The sequence below is a fragment of the Megascapheus bottae genome, chromosome 3, assembly GCF_031878675.1.
Source record: "Megascapheus bottae isolate mThoBot1 chromosome 3, mThoBot2.hap1, whole genome shotgun sequence".
Lineage (NCBI taxonomy): Eukaryota > Metazoa > Chordata > Mammalia > Rodentia > Geomyidae > Megascapheus > Megascapheus bottae.
This window is the reverse complement of record NC_143511.1, coordinates 3,178,461-3,199,728: the sequence shown is the minus strand read 5'-3', so window position 1 is coordinate 3,199,728 and position 21,268 is coordinate 3,178,461. Positions and strand designations below refer to the sequence as shown.

The window sequence follows — 21,268 nt, the reverse complement described above, 5'->3', positions numbered from 1 at the left end:
CATCACAACCACAAAAGGGGCCAGATCACATAGGGAGCAGAGTTCTGCCTAGTGGTAGTCATACTTCAGAACCTAGAATACTGGATCAGACTATCCTGAATGATTGGCAAGGCCTAAAAAGACTCAAACTGAATGGTAGCCCCTTTGACAACTAAAGATAATACAATCATATGTAGAAAGAAAAACAGCCAGGCACCAGTGGCCCACACCTGTAATCCTAGAGACTCAGAAGGCTGAGAAATGAGGATGGTGGTTTAGAGCCAGGTCAGGGAGGAAAGACCTTAAGACTCATATATTCAATTTACCACCAAAAAAGCTGGAAGCAGAGCTGTGGCTCAAGTGGTAGATTGCCAGCCTTAAAGGAAAAAAAAATCTAAGGTAGATTGCCCAATCCATGAATTTAAGCCCTAGTACTGACACATGTACACCCCCCACCCCTACCCTCTGCAACCAATCACGGCCACACTCCCAGGCGGCTCATGCAGCTACTTTAGGAGTGGGTCCCTGAACTACCTAGACATGACTTCCCAACCTACTAATGTGTAACTTCTCCTGCAGGGACACAAGCCACAGCAGAGTGCCCAATGCTTCTCTGCTCCAAAAACCCCTTACACCAATTTCCAGCACCACCTTCAACCTCACTAGGCATAGGCTTCTTCAAGTCACTTTCTTGCACAGAAGGTTCCAATAGGTGCCCCCAAACTGCCAACCTCCCACCAGCCCCCCACCCCCACCACAAAAATGCAAGAAGGGTAAAAAAAATCTGTTTTTCTCCAAACTCCATGCGGCATGTTTTGGGAGTACGTAGGACTTATACTATATTACCTAGGCTGGCATGAGAATCCTGGGCTCAAGCAGTCCTCTTGCTTAAGCCTCCTAAGTAGCTGGGACTACAGATATACCACCTTAGAGTGGAAACCTTTTTATTCCACTTCTTGATACTGTTACAAGAAGCCCATGTCATCTGAACTCAGGGCCTGACACAGACTATGCATATGACCTGGTTTCCCTCAAGCTCAAGATGATTCCTGTGAGACTAAATTTAGTAGGTCTGCCTTACCACTGGGAAGAATAGAACATGGGAGTAGAACCCAAACCTACTGAGTTCAAGCCTCACCAGACAGCAAGTAGGACAGGGTAGACTGCACAAGGAGACAAGCACACAGCACTGAGGCTTCCAAAATACTAGGCTCCCCACAGTGAGCTACAAAACTGTAGTACAACAGGTGAATCACCGGAGAATCTTTCCTAAACAGAAGCCACACCGCAAGGAGCATCCAAACTCCCTCCCCCTCCCAGAAAACCTATTCAGGCCATGAAGGATTTCCTTAGGACAGGATGTGACCCTGCCAGCTCATCACAGCAGGACCCAGGAGCAGGCCACAGAAGCAGGGTAGCAGGTGGCAGAGGGGAGGAAGGAAGTATGCCATCATCTGCAGAAACCTCATCCCCTGGAGGAGGTCTCATCACCTTGGGAGGGCATTAACACCTAGAAGTCTCTATATGAGAAATCATACTATTTTTAAAAAATTGCTGCCAGTGTCAATGTTTGGGCTAGTTAATTTGACATAAAGTTTCCCATACATTTCTCCCCTGTCCACCTTGAAACCACAATCCTCATATCCTTTGTTCTCAGTCTCCTGAGTAACTAGAGATTACAGACAGATGCTGCCAGAACCTAGCAGATATACTTTCCTCAATGAAAAAGCATGGACAAAATCCAGCTCCTTCCTCCTACTCATAGGCAACCCCATGTGGAGCCTAGACCAGAACAAACAGGAGAAGGGCACAAGGAATGATGTTGCACACAGCCACCTAAGAATCAGCCATGCTTACATCAGAGACCTTGAGCATAGAAATACTTGCAGAGAGAGTCTTCTCTGAAGAAAAAATAAGAATGGCCTATAGATACATGAAGAAATGACTTCTCTGGCCATAAAAGAAATGCAAATCAAAACAACTCTAAGATTCCACCTCACTCCAGTTAGAATGGCCAGGATCAAGAAAACTAATAACAACAGATGCTGGAGGGGATGTGGCCAGGAGGGATCACTACTACATTGTTGGTGGGAGTGCAAACTCATTCAACCACTATGGAAAGCAGTATGGCAGTTCCTCAAAAGACTAAACATAGAGCTCCCCTATGACCCAGCAATTCCACTACTTGGCATTTACCCAATCGTCCACAAACAAGGACATATTAAATCCACAAGCACAACGATGTTCATTGCAGCAATATTTACCATAGCAAAGACATGGACAAACCCCAATGCCCCTCTTGTTGATGAGGATCAACAAGATGTGGTATTTATACACAATGGAATTCTATGCTGCTGTCAGAAAGAATGACATCGCCCTATTTGTAAGGAAACGGAAAGACTTAGAAAAAATCATATTAAGCGAAGTGAGCCAGACTCAAAGGAACATAGGCTCAATGGTTTCCCTCATTTGTCATAATCAGCAGAAACCTTGGGCTCTCCTAGCAGAGATTTACAATAGAGCAAAACCTAGATACATAAGGCCATATAGTATGAGGCTAAATGGAAGGATCTACAGGATATAGAAACAAAAGCCATGTAATGAGTGATTATTGTCCTTAATGTACTAAGCATCTCTCATCTCTTTTGCTGTCCCTTGGTTATCTCATATTGTTACAGAATTTCACCTTATTATCTGATATATGCGTTTATCTGTATATATGTATATATGTTTATCTGGTTATTTGAAATTGGATAGGGAAGGGGAAAAACAAGATGTGGAGGGGGGTGGGGGAAAGGAAATGGAGACTAAGACATGAGAAAGGGTATCAATGTTTGGAAGTAATGCACCATCTGTCTGGTGAATATAATGTAACCCTTCTATTAATTACAATAAAAATATATGAAAAAAGAGAAACAGTTGCAGAGGAGTAAGAAAGAGCAAGTTCCAACTGACCATGGAAGCCTATGCCACTCTGGTCAGAGCAGCAGCTCCTAGCGCCTGATGCCCCGTGCTATGGGGCAGACACTGGGCACATCAGCATGCCATCTATTCAACAGGGCTGGTCCAGACAGGCACACACAGCCTGTACTTTTCCTAACAAGGCCTAGAGGTTTCTCATCAGACCAGAGTGGCCCCAGTTGCAGAAGGGACACCTAGTTAACTCCCACAGAGAAGAGGAGGAAGCCCCAGCAACAGCCTGCTGGGATAGACTCCATTAGCCTCAGTTCTGCAGGTGGAGTTCAGAGGGGAACAGTCACCCAGGCGGCACCCTGTGACCTCTCAAGGCAAAAAGAAAATCAAGGGGTATTGCCAAGGGATGGAGAACTGAAGCCAGTTCTGCGATGGAGAGGTAGTAGACAGTCTCAGTCCTCGCCTCCTTTACCAGAGCAGCAAGAAAAATAACCAAGAAGCTGGAAGTCTTAAATCCTGAGCACAGAAAACAAACTCCATGGGCCTGGGCCCACACTCAATGGCTCATCCAGAAGGATGAGTGCTCCACCTCCCTGAGACCTGGAGCATGGAAAGTGGCCCATGTGTAGATCTTGGTGGAAAGGCAGGCAAAGCCTACACTGTATAACATAAACAGTGGCCCCCAAAAGGACAAAACAGTAGACTGAAGGGATAGGTTATGAGAACTGGCCCTGTGCTATGTCACACTACCAGCACTTAAGGGCAGGCCATCAACAGCTCCAACCAACAGGCCACTCTGCATCCCTCTACCTATCTGCTGTCAATCAGCACGTCTGTTAAAGGGACCAGAGTGGAACAAGAAAGCTTGTCTGTGATGGGATTTAGTCCTAAATCTCAGTGCACCCCCACTGATTACCATTATCTAAAAGGAATGACTATCTTCCAAAGCAATAATTCCTCAGCACACAGAGTACAGGGCAGACACAGGCTCACCTCTGTGGGAATTTTCCACAAAGGTGTTAAGACTTGAACAAGTTAAATAACTCAGCTCTATTTTCTTGCTGTCGAAGCCCCATGATATACTTGGACACTGTGGCGCAAAAGCTTCTGTTCCCTTTCAGATAGGAAAAAAAAATACAAATGAGGAGGTGAAGGTCCCTGCCAGAGGCAGAACCACAGCAGAAGGGGGCTTCCACCAAAGGGGTGAAGTCAGGGCAGCAGCTCATCTACTTTGGGTGTAAGCCAAGGTCTAGACTTAATACCAAAGACAAATTTCTGCAACCTCATGGCAAGCTAAGGACCAGCAAGACTAAAGGACTAGGTAAGGGGCATCACTGCCCATTTACATGCTGGCCCATACTCCAGAAATCTAAGCCTCACTGCTCCTTTGGAATTGAAGCAGTGCGTGAGGATCATGGGCACTGGATCAGCACAGGACTACAACCACTGCTTCTAAGTTTATAGTAGGCACAGGGTGGGTAACCTTCCAAAGCCAGTGGTCTTACATCACTACATGGCAGATCTGATCTAAGCACTTAGTGTGAGCAGATGCTGTTACTACTCCTCACTGTGCACACAGAACAGATGTCACACAGCCAGCAAGCATTCCTGGAATACTTCAATGGTGTTAGAGCCCTAAATCTTTCCAAAATCCATTTCAAAACAAACCATACTATATGCAAAGAAACAGAAAGGCACTTGATGTGGAGCTGTTTTGGCTCCTGATATGCCAGCTGTCTGTGAGGCACAGTACAAGTGGTCAGAGGCTTTATGGTAACCGCAAGCCTTTAGCTATCCTGAAAAAATAGATACTTCACCACCCAAATAGGGGCATCTCAGGAAGTGGCAGTGAGGTGGTAACAGCTGACAAGGGCCAACATGGTAGACAGCTGTCTACTAGCTGTCTTCCAGACTGGGACAGGATTCATGAACATTAGCCTGGTGTAGGCTGGGCACAGCAGAGTCACCAGTGAGAAGCAGTAGGAAAGTCAGATGGCCCCCTGCTGAAGCCAGCAGGCCTAGTGCAGTGCCAGCTTGCTGTACACTGGATGAGAGGAGGCTTCTCTGATCCTCAGTTTCCTCCATACTCACAAGGCAACTTTTCATGCACATCTACCCGCAGAGCACCAGCCAAGTGCCAGCAGAGGCTGGGAGAAGAAACACAGTAGTCCACCACATCTCTCTCACAGATGTCTTGTGCCTTTCTTTCCCTGTGCCAGGTCTCTGCTGATGCTAGGACAACCGCACACATTTAGCAGCCTCAATAATCCAGTCTTTTACTGCCGCACTTGAGAAATCTAAACTGAGTCTCACTGGGCCAAACAAGGTACCAGATTGGCTGTGATACTTCTGGAAGCCCCAGAGAGGACCCATCTTCTACTTTCCAGCAGTAAGAGGCACCTATATCCCTTGACTCAGGGACTCTTCCCACTATACTCACAGTTGGCAGAAGCTGGGGCAGGCCTTCCTCCCTACCCCCCTGAGGCCACCGGCCCACCCAGACAACCCAGGATCATAACTGGTCACAACTCAGTCAACAGGCAAATTCATAGTCATACATTCCCAGGTTCACCAGTACAGCAGCAGCCAAACTTCAGGTAAGCAAATTTTGCATGTGACTAAAGTGACCACAGTCACGTGGTCAGAAGGCAGCCCCACAGGTTCAGCTCACTCACTTTACCCTCACCTACTTTTCCAATTCCAGGTCAACCAGAGTTTTCTGCAGCTTCTCCTGGTGGCCCAGCTTCCGTGTGAGGAGCCCATCAGTCTCTCCCTCATCTTCCTGCAGGACTGGCAATAGTCACACCAATAGCCATACTCTGGGAAGGAACCTAGGGTTCCCAATGCACCTGGAGGCAGCTCAGCCACACCAGGGTGCATTTTTCTTGTCAGTTCAGCTCCCAATCCACCCTGAGCAGCCACAGCAGCTCAGACTTCATGTTCCTCATGACAACTTTGCCCTGCTCTTTCCTCCAGGCACAATTTCTGCTTCAGGTCCTGTGGGAGGCAAGCACAGAGAACAAGGGACAGTAAGCAGTAGGAGATGGGAAAACCACCTCTGCAAGTAGAGACACCAAGAGGCTGAGATCTGAAGATTACAATTGGCAAGAAGAATGTAGAGCTGTGGCTCAAGTAATATAGAGCAAAAAAAGCTAAGCAGGAACAAGAGGCCCCCAGTTTAAGCACCAATATCAGCACATGTTCACACACACACATGTGCCCACACGCGCATGTGCACACGCATGCACACACATACATACAATCAATAAATCAATCAAAGCAGAAAGTCACAGGATAGATCATCTGGGAAGGCACACACGAGTGCTACCCTCCAAAAAACCTATGTAGTTCACTCAGTCACAATAATTCACATCGACTTAGCTCTCAGAGGACAGAAGTATTAAGACATGGCCAGCAAGGACCTTGTCCCGCTGGATTCAGGGAAACACTCAGGCACTGGGGGATCCTGTCATAGGCAGCTGGGTCCACAGCTTCACAGTGCGGAGAGCCATAAACTGCATGCAGCCACAGAGGCTTCTCTGAGTCCTACCTCTTCCCTCTTTGTTTTACTGAGGATATGCACAGATCCCCTCTAGCATATAGCAGCGCACAGAGCTAGGAACCTAGAGCCCAAAGCAATCAGTGCAGGGCATGAGCCAACTTCCTTAAGAGCTGGTCACAACCTGTGTCTCTTGTCAATGTTCATTCAGTAGACAGATGAACAACTTCAAGATATTCCTGGAGCTGCAGAAGGAAAAATAACCTGCAGAAGGAAAAATAGCCTATCAAGTGGAGAAAGCTTGTAGAGATGGAATGGATGTGAAGCAGCCAGGCTCACTCCCCAAAAGCACTCTCTCAGTTCCCAGTGCTCTTCAGCACCCCGCGGAGGGACAGGAAAGGTCAGGTGGGGAGTTGGGTCATCTAGTTGCCACCAGTGCTAACAGTCGGTCTGTTTCCAAAACACACAGAGGAAGCAAAACCTTCCCCTGGTGGCCGAGCAGGCGAGTGCCTGGGACGCCCCAGACCCCGCCAAGGGGCCCGGGCCCGGATCGGGTCTCCAGGAAACACCAGGCCAAGAGCCAGGGTCGGAACTGCGGGGCAGCACAGGGCCAGAGGCGGGATCCGGCCGGGGTCTCCATGCGACAGGGGGCGCGCGGCCGCGGGCCGGGCAGTGTCTCACGACTCCTCTGGACGAGGACCGAGGGCCGGCTGGGGTCCCGGGGCAGACCTGGAGGAGGGGCTGAGGGTTCGGTGAATGGTTCCGGGGAGCCTGCAATAAGGAACCGCTAGGTATCCTGGGGTGTCCAGGCAGAGGCAGCCCGGGGCCACAGTCACCTCAGCCGCCGCTCCTGAGCTCCGTGCCGCAGACTCCCTCCGCCCCGCCCCGCCCCGCCCGGCCCCGCCCCGCCCCGCCCGGCCCCGCCCCGCCCCGCCCCGCCCCGCCCACCTGGCAAAAGGCAGGCTGAGGTCTCTGGCAGCCCGGGAAGCGCGGCCGAGAGCCGGCCTGGGCCTCCGGGAGGAGGGAACGAGGCCCGTCCCGCATCTCCAGATAGCCCGGAGTGTCGGGACTGACCAGGCAGAGCTGGAATCCAGACAGGGTTTGGAGGAACCGGAGGAACCGAGAGACGGTAATCTAGGAACATCCGGGAAGAAGGGCTGCTCTCGGTCCTGAGGTAGCCCAGGGTAAGGCCAGCTGTAATAAAACTCCTTTGTCACCTCTGACCAATGCCTCTGTAGAATTTTCTCAACTCCAAGGTCATTTCAGCTGACTGGGTCTAGTCTTAAGGTGGCCCCCAGGGCGCTCTCAGGATCCCGCTCCTGGCCAATCAGTCACCTCAGCTTCAGGAACGCCCCGCCCCCAGGCTCAGCACTGCCTTGGCTACCACTTTGGATTTTCCTTAGCTCTGTTCCCATCCATGGGTCTGGCGATTCTGGCTTGTGTCTTCTCAGCCTCAAAAATAAAATAAAAACCTGCTGGGAACAACTGATGATATGCAGGAAGGAACAGAAGAACTTTCACCTGGCTTCTAGAGCTGCAGGCTGACCCAGATCTGGCTGGGGCGGAGACTTGGAATCAAAGGCCTGATGGTTGGGTGACAGGTACCCCCTGCCTGCTGGGTTCAGCCCCAGCTCTCAGCCTGCTAATACCACCAGTTCCACAGGTGGAAGTGTTAGGTCTGCTGGAGGAAAGGGCCACTTTTTCTAAGGGAGTGTGTACATAGATTTCCCCCTTGCTGCTTTGCTTTCCATGTAGAAAGTCACCTTCTCTAGGTGACCTGTACACATTGGGGCAGTGTCCTTCCCTTTCTCTGAGGTCGCATCCTGGGCTGCCCTACTCATGCCTCCTACAGACTTGTGAGAGGTTCCCAGACCCTGAGTTCACATCTGTATCCACTGTGGTCACACTTCCTCCCGGCCCACTCTCTATATGAACCCCAGTTCCTCCAGATGTTAACCCCCTTTTTCTCACAGCTTCCACCCAGTATGGGCCAGTAGTTCAGATATAACTTTTCTCTGCCTGAACCACATGGTAGTTCCTTTATGTCAAAACTTTACAACTGATGGCAAAGACACACAGGAGGGGCCATGCCAGCTGCTTACTTTTTTTTTTTTTTTTTTGACGGCTAATTCCCATCCTGACCCTACCTTACAAACCAAACTGCCACAGGAACTCTGCCAAGGACTTCCTGCTTTTATCATTGCTGGCCTTGCATTCCTGACATGGGTCTCCTACCACCCCTCTTCCCCCTCTGATGAGTGCTACTCTGAGCCCCTGTCTCTCTAGATGTGGTGTTATGCCACAGCATTCCTATGTCTCCTTGGTCTGTCAGGATGCCTGAATACAGAATCTGACCCTCATTCTGAAAGAGGCATTATGGGTGGATAGCCCTCCATGCCTAAGCTCTTTACACTCAGCAGACTCCATCCCCAAGTCTCTCCCTCAGATGGAGTGCTGCCAGTCACACCAGAGGTAAGACACTCCCCTGGGATGCGCTCCTGCCCTCTCTAGATGTCCTCTCACTAACGGAATCCATAAAGCCAAAGTGCCTTGTGTTTTATTGCAATAAGGCCTAGTGAAAATGTAAGACTGCCAGTCTCCATGGCCAAAAACCAGAACTTTTGATTATAATATTCTCAGAGATCCAGACAACTTTTGCTGTCCCAATGGTAAATAGCTAGATGTTCTATACATTCATGCTTTCCTTGCTTTCTGTGCTTGTCCTTCCCCCTGCCAATCTTGTATGATTTCCCTATGCCCTGGGTTTACGGGCAGCCCATCCATGCCAAGTCACTGGAGAGCCTGGAGATTACCCAGGAATCTAATGAAAATCCAGCTAAATTTCTCCATCACTTCATGGTGGCACTTCAGCACTATGCTAACAAGGAGGGGATGGTTATTCTTAAAGCTCATTTTACCTTTAAAAATAATGGCATTCGCTGGGAAATGGATGAAATTAGAGCGAATCATGTTGAGTGAGACAAATCAAGACCAAAGGAAGAAAAGGCACATGATATCCTTAATATGTGGATATTAGATCCAAACAGTACAAGAGCGAGGACTCAATATTCGGGTACTCAAGGTCATGGACATAGACATACAAATCAGTGATGAGATATACATTCTATAGACATTATGTTATAGTATAGATTGCCCAAGCCAAGAATTCAAGTACCACAACCAACATTTAAAAAGGGATTTTTATTTCTTTTCTTTTTTTCTTTCTTTCTTTCTTTCTTTTTTTTTTTGGTCATGGGGCTTGAACTCTGGCCTGTGCGCTGTCCCTGAACTCTTCAGCTCAAAGCTACCATCCTACCCTTGAGCCACAGCCCCACTTCCCATTTTCTAGTGATTAACTGGAGGTAAGAATATCATGGCTTTGTATTGCCTGGGATGGCTTTGAACCTTGATCCTCAGATTTCAGCCTCCTGAGTAGTTGGATTGATTACAGGTGTGAGTCACCACGCCCAGCTAAAATTTTTATTTCTATTGTAATTGAACTATATTTTGAATGTGTATGTCTAGGACTAAAAGAAATAGAAAAAGGGAAAAAATATAAACTACCATATAAGCTGCTGGGTTTGTTTTTGTTTTGTTTTGTTTTAGCAGTAGTGATTGTAGTATTTTTTCTCTCAGTATTATCTTGTCATTGCATCATTTGTCTTGGATTCCTACTGATTAATGATTGGGTAATAGTTAAATTTCTTAAATTATTTTTTCTGTTCCATTTGTAGTTCCTAGAGGACCATTTTTTCTTTTTGCCAGTCCTTTGGCTTGAACTCAGAACCTGGGCACTGTCCTTGAGCTTTCTCAAGGCTAGCATTCTACCCTTGAGCCAAGCACTACTTCCGGCTTTTTCTGTGGTACCAAGGAATTGAACCTAGGGCTTTGTGCATGGTAGTCGAGCACTCTACCACTAGACCACACTCTTGGCCTCTAGAGTGACATTTTATAACCAGAAATCAAATACTTCTCTTTTAGTTTTTGAGAGATTAAATGGTATTGATAAGTAGCTAGGGTTTTTATTAGTATAGTTGTATAATCTGTACTACTTTAAAACTTTCATGATTCAGTTCTCTTTTAGGTGACAATGTCTGAATCAGGGACTATAATGGCTTTTCTTACCCATAATATATGAAGAGCAAAGGAGATTCTGATGAAGTTATTCAAGAGTGAAGGGTTTTTTGTTTGTTTTACAGCCTTGTTCTGAATCTTTGTATTCCTTAAACATTTAGCCTTGTAAAGAATCTGGAAAGAATGATACTAGGAGTAAGCATTATGTCAATAGCAACATTTTACAGGCAGGCAGTTTTTGATGAATGTTCATATACTATCTAGTTTGTATGCAGTGCATACATACCATGTCATTCTTGCTTTCTGATGAAAAATCTGAGACCCAAGAGATTAATAGTTTTACACAATGAGAAGGAGCTTCATGAAAACTTGAACCCACTCAATTCTTCCAGACAGTATCTCTGATTGTTAGAGCACTGGACATCTTGTTTACTTGTTTCAATTTAAAAAGGTGGTGATCAGGGGCCAGCAATTTGGCCTAGTGTTAGAGTGCTTGCCTAGCATGCATGAAGACTCGGGTTCGATTCCTCGGTACCACATACATAGGAAAAAAGCCAGAAGTGGTGCTGAGGCTCAAGTGGTAGAGCTCTAGCCTTGAGAAAGTCCAAGGACAGTGCTCAGGCCCTGAGCCCAGGACTGGCAAAAAATAAATAAATAAATAAAAAATAAAAATAAAAAGGTGGTGATGTAGGTTTGTACTTCAGGCTAGCCCTAAACTGTGATCTTCGTGACTCAATGTTAGTATTGTAGACATGGGCTATCTCACAAGCATTAGATCTTTTAATTGGTATATTCTGGAGAGTTCTTTCCTTTTTGTTTTTTCTTTGTTTTGCCTTTAAAAATGGCATATGTTAATTTTGTATGTGTGTATAGATTTCATTGTTGCATTGCATATATTTATATTGTATTTCAATTTGTTTCATCAGCTCCTGCCATCATACTTCCTTCACACTTCCCGCTAAGAAATTTCATTCCCAACAGATTTCCTTGTCCAGTTTAAAAAGTGGAGCCAGGTGCTGGGAGTTTGGCCTAGTGGTAGAGTGGTAGACCTGGGTTCTATTCCTCAGTACAACATGCATGGAAAAAAAGCTGGAAGTGCTGCTGAGGCTCAAGTGGTGGAGCTCTAGTCTTGAGAAAGTCCAGGGACAACGCTCAGGCCATGAGCTCAAGCCCGGGACTGGCAAAAAGAAAAAAAAATGTGTGGTGGCTTACTCCTGTAATCCTAGCTACTCAGGAGGCTGAGATCTAAGGATCTCGGTTCAAAACCAGCAAGGGCACTAAAATCTGGGAGACTCTTATCTCCAATTAAGCACTAGAAAAGTGGCACTGTGGCTCGAGAGGTAGGGTAATAGCCTTGAGCTGAATTGCTCAGAGACATGCCCAAACCCAGAGTTCAAGCCCCATGACAGACCAAAAACAAAAACAAAAAATGGAGATTTCATATAACCAGAATTCTCCAACACGTTCTTTTTCGTTCCCTTTAGATAGTGCTTTTAGTGTTTTTAGGAGTTCTGTTACAGGAGGCTAGGGGTGGTCTGGCAAAGTATTACCTCTTATTTCAGGCTCGGTGCTCTGATTTTCCAATAATCATATGCTATCTTATACTATCACAGTAGAGAGTTTAGCCACTGAAGGAAAGGTAGTGTAGCTTTCATGATGAGACATTTCCTTGCCTGTCCTACCAAGTCCATGACCCCAGGGTTTTCCAAGGATTTTTTTTGTTATTGTTGGTCATGGAATTTGAACTCTAGGCCTCCTGAGTAGCTAGTACTACAGTCATGAGCCACAGTGCCTGACTTAGCTCCTAAATATTTTAAGTGTTCCAAACTACATTCAAATAGTAGTTACCATATTTAGTATAATCTAATTTTTCCTTTCCTTTTTCTTTGTTGCAGTTGTTCTTGTTTTGTGGTGATGGATTTTACTACGCTGATGATCAAGCCCAGGAATTTGTTGTTGTTTTTTTTGTGCCATCCTGGGCTTTGAACTCAGGGCCTATGTGCTGCTCCTAAACTTTTTTGCTCGAGGTTAGGGCTCTACCACGTGAGTCACAACTCCACTTCTGGTGGGGATTTTTGGGTGGATAATTACAGATGAGAGACTCATGATCTTTCTTGCTGGCTTTGAATGGTGACCTTCAGCTCTCAGCCTCTTCAGTAACTAGGATTAAAGGCATGACCCACCAGTGCCCAGCTAAACCCAGGTGTTTTTGCTAGACCAGTGCTATGCCACTAAGCTATACTCAGGCCCTAATCAATAGTAGCAACTAAAACTCTTAAGTCTCCATCTTAAGTGTTGCATTCTTTTATCACCACTTCAGTAGGATCTGTCCTCTGCATCTACTCAGTGATTGACCTTGCCAATTGAATAGGAAAGCCAGTTTATTTACAAGGAGCTTAAAACAGGCAACAGAGGAAGTGGAGTGCATCTTTCATTGTATAAGAAATCTCAGGAAGAGCAAATTTCACCTTTAAAAGTACCTTGGTTTTCTGAATCCTATTCATAAAGGGAAAATGTCGCTGACTGCTGCAATGACACGTCACTTCGGAGACGGACTGGGAATGATCATAGACTCAAATAGCTATAAGCAGAGGTTTTTTTCTGTTTCTGTCTTTTTCTCTCCTTTCCCAGAAATCCTCCACTATTTATATCCTGAAGCAGCCAATCACAATAAAGGTCATCTGCGCATGCAGCAAGCATACATGGAGAAATCTAGCGATCACGCTCTATCCACAAACACGGAAGAAACAAATCAACCAATGCAAAGTAACTTCCTGGTCAGCAAGCTGCCAGGCACCATCTTATAATCTTACTTTCTCAAGAGGCTGAAAGCCTCCAACAGGGAAAATTACAAAAACGTAAGTTAAACCACACTAAAGAGAAACTGAAATAGGAAAGGCTCATTCTCTCTTGCTATGTTGCTAGACACACTTTAGTCTCTAGAATTGGTTCTGGACTGTCTGAAGTGGCAGTGTGTTGGGAAAGTCCAAATCCCTCAGCCAAGAACAGAATCATAATAACAGCTAAGAATGTAGGTTTCCTGCACCCCAGTGACAAGCCCTGACATTCAGGAAAACCAGTGTATTTGAAGGGAGGTTAAAAAAGGTGGAAAAGAAAGTGGGAAGGCTTCCAGTATCAGTAACAAGATGCTAAAACCATTTCTGCTCAACCTAATTAGTGCTTGATGCTAATCAGCAACTGATATAGGCATTTCTTCAAGTCAAGGGGTGATTAAATCATTAGGTAGGGGGACCTAGCATCTTCACCACCTGAAGGGGGTAAAGGAAGTGAATCTATGATCATGTTGTTTCTTGAATGTCAAAACCTCCTGGGAGCTTGGTCTTGTTGGATTCATCCAACACTTAGGATACATCAAGCCAGGACGGACAGCTTCTTGATTGCAGACACAGGGCCTTAACCCTTTCCTTTGCTATGGCCAAAAGTTTCCCCATGATAGATTGTCTCTTGTTGGGTTCTGCTAAACTCTGAGTTTCTCTTTTGGCTGACAAACCCACAGCCTCATTTTCCTACCTACATGTCAGGTTCTCTTCTCCAGGGTCTTCTTGAAAGATGCCATGAACTCAGGTTTCGGGAGATCCACAGTTTATACAGACAACTCTTTCTTAGGACTATTCTCTCTTCTGGAATCAATTCACTGTTTAAAAAGAGGGAAAGCCCCTCTTAATTTCCTGTCCTTTCAGCATGGCTCTTTGTTATGCCCTCGATGTCTCTCATCCTGAGTCTTCACTCCTGTATTTTACTGTATCTTTTGTCTCTTAAAATGCTTAGTCTCTTTTTAGCTGGCATGGAACTTACTCGTATAATTCTCAGAATTGTGTAAGAGGTGCTTGGGAGCCCACGGCTTTTGTTCCTGTTCCATGCTTGACCCTTGTATCTTCAAAGTGGGCAAGTGGGCAGATAGTAACTAGGAAACTGCGCGCTCCACACTGGCGATGAACTACCCACAAATCACTCAGGCCTTGAAAAATCGTACCTGAGACAGTGAGTGTGTCAGTGGGAAAGCTTTAGTGCTCCCTACTCTTTTTTTTTGCCAGTCCTGGGCTTGAGCTCATGGCCTGAGCACTGTCCTTGGACTTTCTCAAGGCTAGAGCTCTACCACTTGAGCCTCAGCACCACTTCCGGCTTTTTTCTATATGTGGTACCAAGGAATCGAACCCGGGTCTTCATGTATGCTAGGCAAGCAAGTGCTCCCTACACTTACACTGTTTTTCTTGATGCTAATCCTGGAGCTTGAACTCAGAGCCTGGATCCATCCCTGAGCTTTTGTGTTCAAGACTAGCACTCTCCCCTTGGAACAAAATTTTCCTAATTCTTTACCAGCCATCCTTCCACTGGAGTTTATACCCTCTTGATTTTGATTATTTATATTTGGATGAGGATAAGGATCCACTTGGCACCTTTGGTCAAAAGTGCTATCAGTACACACAATGTGGTTTCCAATAAGACATCCAAATGCCAGGAAGACTTCTGAGAGTCCCTGTTCACCCTGCTTCCTAGCATTCACATGTGTGTTATTTCATTTCCTCCTCAGTGCGTCAAAAATTAATGTATTTGCTTACATATTTGGATTTAGATATCTAACCAGTTAGAGAAGGGAAAGGTGATGAGATGTTACTTGCATTTTCAGCAGGCAAACAATTGTGATTTTTGTCTTGCTATCAGCATTTCTGCTTTCCTGGATTTGATGAAACAAGCTGCTGCCACATTGGAGAATTTTACAAGGAAGACAGCAAGGCCTCCAACCAACTCTAGCCATTAGTTAGCAAGAAATTGAGAACCTCAGCTCAATAGGATGGAGGAACTAAATTCTGTCAGCAGCTACCCAGTGAACATTGGAAATGTATCACTTCTCTGGTCAAGCCTTTAGATGAGACACCAGATGGAGTCAACAGCTTGATTACAATCTTGGGAAGAATGTTGATGAGGAAACCCAAATTGACTATTCCTGGACTCCTGACCCACAAAAATTGTGAGTAGTTATTAAATGACTAAATTTATAGTTTCTATAACATAACATGCCCTAAGTGATTATAAACTTTGTACGAAAAACTTCACAGCTGGCAGATAGAGCCCAAAATCTTCAAAGAGGGTAATATAGAATCTGACATTTCTGCACATGATGTCTCTGTATTGTCTTCACGTTGAGAAGGGCATCCCTGTACTTCTATCATGAAATGGTAGTGTCTTTCTGTAGAAAGTCCTTACTAGCTTCCAGAGGTTAGGTAAGAGGCTGATGGTAGATAGAATGACCAACACAAGGTCATTGTTTTTTATTCTTATTCTATTGCTATAGCTAACTTCCTCTATGTCTCTTTTGTTCTACAGTTCTTCAAGGTACCCTGATGTGCAGTGAGACATAATTGTTGAGTTCAAAATATGAATAATGGGAGTTCAAGATAAAGTAACATGAGATGTTTTTTGATGGCTTCTGTGCAGCTTCCACAACACCAATACCTATCCCTCACTCCACATACTTAACACATCACACACAGCACTTACCTGTGTAATATGTGAATCAAGAGTTGTTTTACTTTTGGGCCTCACAAGAGTAGTTGCCTTGCTCTGCTGATTCTCTACCACCTGAGCCACACCTTCAGCCCTTGTAAAATCAAGGGCCAATTATTTTTTTTGCCAGTCTGGAGCTCAGGGCCTGAGCACTGTCCTTGGACTTTATCATTGGGCCTTAGCACCATTTCGGGCTTTTTTTAATGTATGTGGGACAGAGGAATCAAACCCAGGCCTTTGTGCATGCTGGGCAAGCACTCTACCACTAGGCCAAAGTCCCAGCAAGGGCTAATTACTTTTGAGAGAGGATCTTGCCTTCTACTCAAGTAGGCACATCAACCACAACCTCCTTACTTTAGGATTCCCATCATTGCTTGGGTCACAGATATATGCCACTGCTTCCAGCTTCCCTCTGTGGAGATGAAGTCTCTGGGACTTTTCTGCTTGGACTGGCCTAAACAATCCTCCTTATTGCTCACAACAAAATAGGTTGAGAAGGCAGGAACATACCACTGTTGCCAGCATGGGTTCTGCCTTGGCTAACCTCAAACCATAATTCCCTAATTTCAGCCTCCTATTAGCAAGGATTACAGGTGTAAACCACTAGTGACAGCTCAAATCTGGTTTTGTTTTTTAGGAATGAGAATGAGACAATTTCTAGGAAAACATTCTTATACCTGGCCACTTTCACAGTTCCATTCTTTGTACTGTTATAAAAAGAATAGTTGGAATAGGTGACATGAAACCCTTTCTCGCACACTTGTTCTTATGACTGCTTTCAGGTTGGGCTAATGTCTAATCAATACCATAATTACAGTTCCAAGACTTCCTGGAGTCAGCAAGGGGAATTTGTGGCTCTATTGTAGAATAACTCATCTTACCTACAATTGTTTGTAGTTTGGAATATTGAGAAGTAGGTAAAAAGATGATCTGAACCACATTCTTGATTTTTGGAAATGTGTGTCTGAACACTTGGAGTTATTTTTCTTTTCATGAAAACTGTGTGTGTGTGTGCCCGTGTGCACGTGGGGGAGGGGTGTGTGTGCACACACTTGCGCTCACGTGCACCCTGAGGCTAGAACTCAAGATCTGTGTATTATTCCTGAGCTATTCTTTTGCTCAAGGCTAGTATTCTACCACTTGAGCCACAGCTCCATTTCCAGCTGTTTTGATTGAAGATAAGAGTCTCATAGAGTTTCCTGGCTTGGGCTGGCTTTGAACCACAATGTTCAGATTTCAGCCTCCTGAGTAGCTAAGATTCCCAGTGTGAGCCACCAGTGCCTAGCACAAAAAATTATTTTAGATGAAATATATCTGAAAATGGTGAAGTTAAAGATGTGGGATAAAGCTGAGAAAGCTATTGTCAGGCTCCTTAAACAGAATTGGCCATCTACTTTAGAAGTGAAATAAGACAAATCTCATTAACAGCTACTGTAATTCCTTCATTTCCCTGTGCATATATCCAGGATCCCCAAACCCTAGTGCAGACGACAGAGAAAGTAATTCTATTAAAAGAAACATTTATTCTTGATTTGCTATTAGAGTGGTTATTCCCATCACAGGATGTGTTATACTGAAGAAATTTTTAAACAGAAATTTGAGTTCCTTTATGAATGTTTTCCTTCTTGTAAATGCTGCAAAAGCACTTCTTTTCAAAGATGAATTAGCCTTCAAGGTGTTCAAAAATATGAGAGCATGTACAAATATCTGGCATGCTTGCTTGCAGGTAAAGCTTGGATAGGACTTTGGCATTTTGGAGGGTGCAGGGAGGAAGAAAGTTTCTGGACTCATAACTGTTCTCTGAAGGCTGTAATCTTTTGAGGAGGTCTGTTATTCTCATAGATCCATTCCACAGTTGAACAGTAACTCGGGCGAGGAGAGATAGCTTCTTGCTGTGAGTCCGAGGTAGAAGGTTGTTCTTTGTTGAGCTTTGTCCAGTCCTGCAATTCTTTCTCCTGACTCATCCCCATGTCCTGAGGTACCTGTCTACATGCCAGTTTCTTCTCCAATAGCTTTCCAAGAGTTTCCATTAGCTCATGGGCTTCAGGAGGCCCACAACTCATAAAGAGAGCTTTATCTTTCTCAGATCTTTCCTCTCCTGTGCTTTTCTTCCTAAAATGAATCCACTGAAAAAATTGCCTTATTTTTTTTCTGAAGTTGCTTTCAGAAGGATTCTCTGCTTTCCTTTCCTGATCATCGTGGCTCTTACTTGTTGCTGTGGATATCTCTAACCCCGAGTCCTCCCTTATAAATTCTTCTTTTTTGGATTCTGGTGAGATCAGTCTTCTCTCAGGTAGTGTGTAACATTTGCCCTGGAACTTGGCATGCTTACCAGTGTCCCATTGCTCTGTATTGCGCCTTATGCCATCCAGGTAAGTATGCAGTTCCTGGAAAGCTTCCACTTCCCCACTGGAGATACTGTTGTCATAAGACAACGATGATTCAGAAGTAAGGCTGCCTGAAGGAAAGGACATGTCACTGGAAGAAGACTCATCCTGGTTATGTGACCCAGTATTCAACTTAAACTTTAGTGTAGGATCTTTCAGAATTGATAGGCTTATTGGGTCATATTCAGTGGTCAAGGTAGTTTCCACTTTACTTAAATGTGTATTTGTCATTTGTGTACTTCCCAACTGGTTGGGTTTTGTAAAATGTTCTAGATTCTCATGCACCATATTTTGTTTCTGAAGCAGTCCTCTTCTGTGGTGAGAATTCCCATCCTCTGATGTATGCTCATCTCCATTTTGTCTCCTACACTTTGGGCTGTATCTGTTGGCTAATACAGTTTTTTTCTCATTAACTCTGTCTATATCGGATGTTGGAAAATGTTCTGAGATTTCCCCCATGCTTTTGTCCTGAAGCATTTTTTCTGTGTGGCTAAAACTTACCCTTTCATCTCTTGGATTAGACCCAGCCACATCTTGCTTTGTGAACTGCCCTGGACTGTATCTACTTTCTAATTCACTTTTATTCAGATTCACTTTTTCTACGGTATTGTGTGTACAGAGCAAAAAAGTCTGATCTACAAGCTCATGCTCAATATTAGAAGGTAATCGTGTCAGGAGCCCATGTCCTTTCTGATCTACATGTAAGTTGGCAGAGAAAGAATGACGCAAGATAGGCATTGAATTTGTTGTCCCTACCACATCTTCTTGAAAAGATGTAGCACTGCGTGCAAGGTGCCTGGAGGTTGAGAGGAAGTCAAATTGGGGAAGGGGCCATGTTTTTGCTTCTCTCAACATGTAGAATTTAATAGATTCAAGAACCTTGAGGGGAAGGCCCCACCTCTGACTCATCTGAAACCTTATAATATGGGCTTCTAGCATCTGTTGTGTTTTTTGATCAAGAAAGGGAAGTTCCAGTGTAGTAACAGAGCAGAAGCTTCTACTTAATAGTGGTAGCAAATTTGTTTTTTCCATATGTGTATGAGAACTCCCAGAATGAGGTACCATATTGTCACCAACCAGCCACGAACGACACACCATCAAAGGAATCTGACCTACACTGATCTGCCAAAATTTTCTGATCACGTGCAGCCTAAGAATGCTTCTTATTTGAAGCTCATTCAAATTATTCATTGGGAGCCTTAGTGATGTATTACCTGAACTATTCCTTGAATTATACACCCATTTATTTTGTCTCTCAGGTGCAGCTGTTGGACAGTTTAACACATAGTATTCTGAATCCATTGGTAAATTATTTAATGGGTATTTCCCTAAGATGTGTCCAAGATTCTGTGCTGTATCCCTTCTCAGCTGCGAGCTTGTAGCAACACTCTCATAGAAAGTTCCCAGTTGACTCACTTGACTCTTCCTTTGGTCATTGCAAATATGGCCGTGACACTCAAAGGGTTGCAAGGAAACAGGATTGCAATTGTGGTGAGCTATCTGTGTTGAATTGCATTGTGGTTCCATTAGTACCAAAGACCCTGGGCTGAGATAGGCCTGGAAGCACCAGGGTGGGATTAGCCTATTTGGCACATGGAGCTGCAGGTTCTGGGGTTCACAAAAATGGCCAGAAAAGGCAGACACTGGGACATAGGATTGTGGGGTTTGCCTCACAAATTTTACATTGGAAGCTAGAGGGCAAATAGATTCTTGACGATTTTGGACCTCAGGAACTGAACCCCATGAACTATCTTGATGTTTCTGTACCATGTGACAGTCCAGGTATTGATTTCCATTTAAGGTGACAGGGTTATTCCTGTTCTGTGGACTGTGGGAAGGATTTCCACAGGGTGGAGAATACAGTGGTATCATGAGAAGAGGAGGGTTCGCACAGGTATGGAAATGGGTCCGTGTAAAAGGTAGAGTCTGAGATTGTGTCATGGGTTGGGTATGCACATTGGCCAGAGGGAGAGGGATGGATTGAGGAAGTGGTGGTGGTCGTCTGCCCTGCATTTGGGCTACAGGATCTTTACAAATTTCATTGAATAAGATAAGATGAGGTTCTATTGAGCCACCTTCCCTAGACACCAAGAACGTAGCCACTATTGACTCACTGTGCAGAGATGGAAGACCCCAGAAAAGTTGACTGTCTTTCTGCTCTAAATTCTTCCCCATGGTCTTCATATATAGGAGCTGCTGATGAATTCCTAAATGCTCTGTTTTGCCTTTCATGTCCCAGTCAGTTTGGGGTGCTATGGTATCCTGCTCACCAACAAGAGAATGCATAGAGTACCATGAAGATGTCAATTGCTTTTCTGACCACTTTTGTTCAAAAACTGGTCTATCATCCTCCTTTCCTGCCTTTTCCAAAGTTTCAAAAATCGTTTTCTTCTTCTCTTGTCTCTTTAAAAGTTCCTGTATATTAAGGTCAAGAAAGGGAATATGTCTGTTCTCCACATGTGATGCATTAGAGTGTCTCCAGAAATAGGAATCCGGAGGATGGAAGGAAACATTTTCTTGCTGAAAATCACAGTGTGGCAATCTTGGGAGAAATGTGTTCTTGTTATGAGCCTGCCACCAAGAGAATTGAGAAATCTCCATGTTTTAATACTCTTTGCCTTTGATCGTTGGGACATAAAGAGGACATCAGCAGGACTACCTACCAGAAACAAAATGGCCTGTGGTTAGAGAATAGAATCTGTTCTCTTGAGTGTGATGTGTTGAAGGATGAAGATGCATGCAGTTAGCGAGGGAAACTTGGGATGAAGGAGAGGGCTAAGCTTTTGTGGTAGAGAGTTTGTTACCCAGTTGTGAGGATGAAAGAAATTCAACTGAACAGGAACGTGATCTGGTTAAGTGAGAGGATGGAAGGGCAAGTCGAGAAAGCTCA

General features: G+C 44.8%; 1 protein-coding gene across 1 annotated transcript; it reads right to left on the bottom strand.

The window, feature by feature from the left end:
- Positions 1 to 6,809: 6,809 nt before the first annotated feature.
- On the bottom strand, positions 6,810 to 20,610 carry LOC150064806 (spermatogenesis-associated protein 31D1-like). Its single transcript, XM_090329096.1, has 3 exons — positions 18,131 to 20,610; positions 7,340 to 7,560; positions 6,810 to 7,162 (listed from the first exon to the last, which is right to left on the bottom strand). Exons 1-3 carry the CDS (start codon positions 20,608 to 20,610, stop codon positions 6,810 to 6,812), a joined length of 3,054 nt encoding a protein of 1,017 aa, XP_090185222.1.
- Between the last annotated feature and the right edge of the window lie 658 nt (positions 20,611 to 21,268).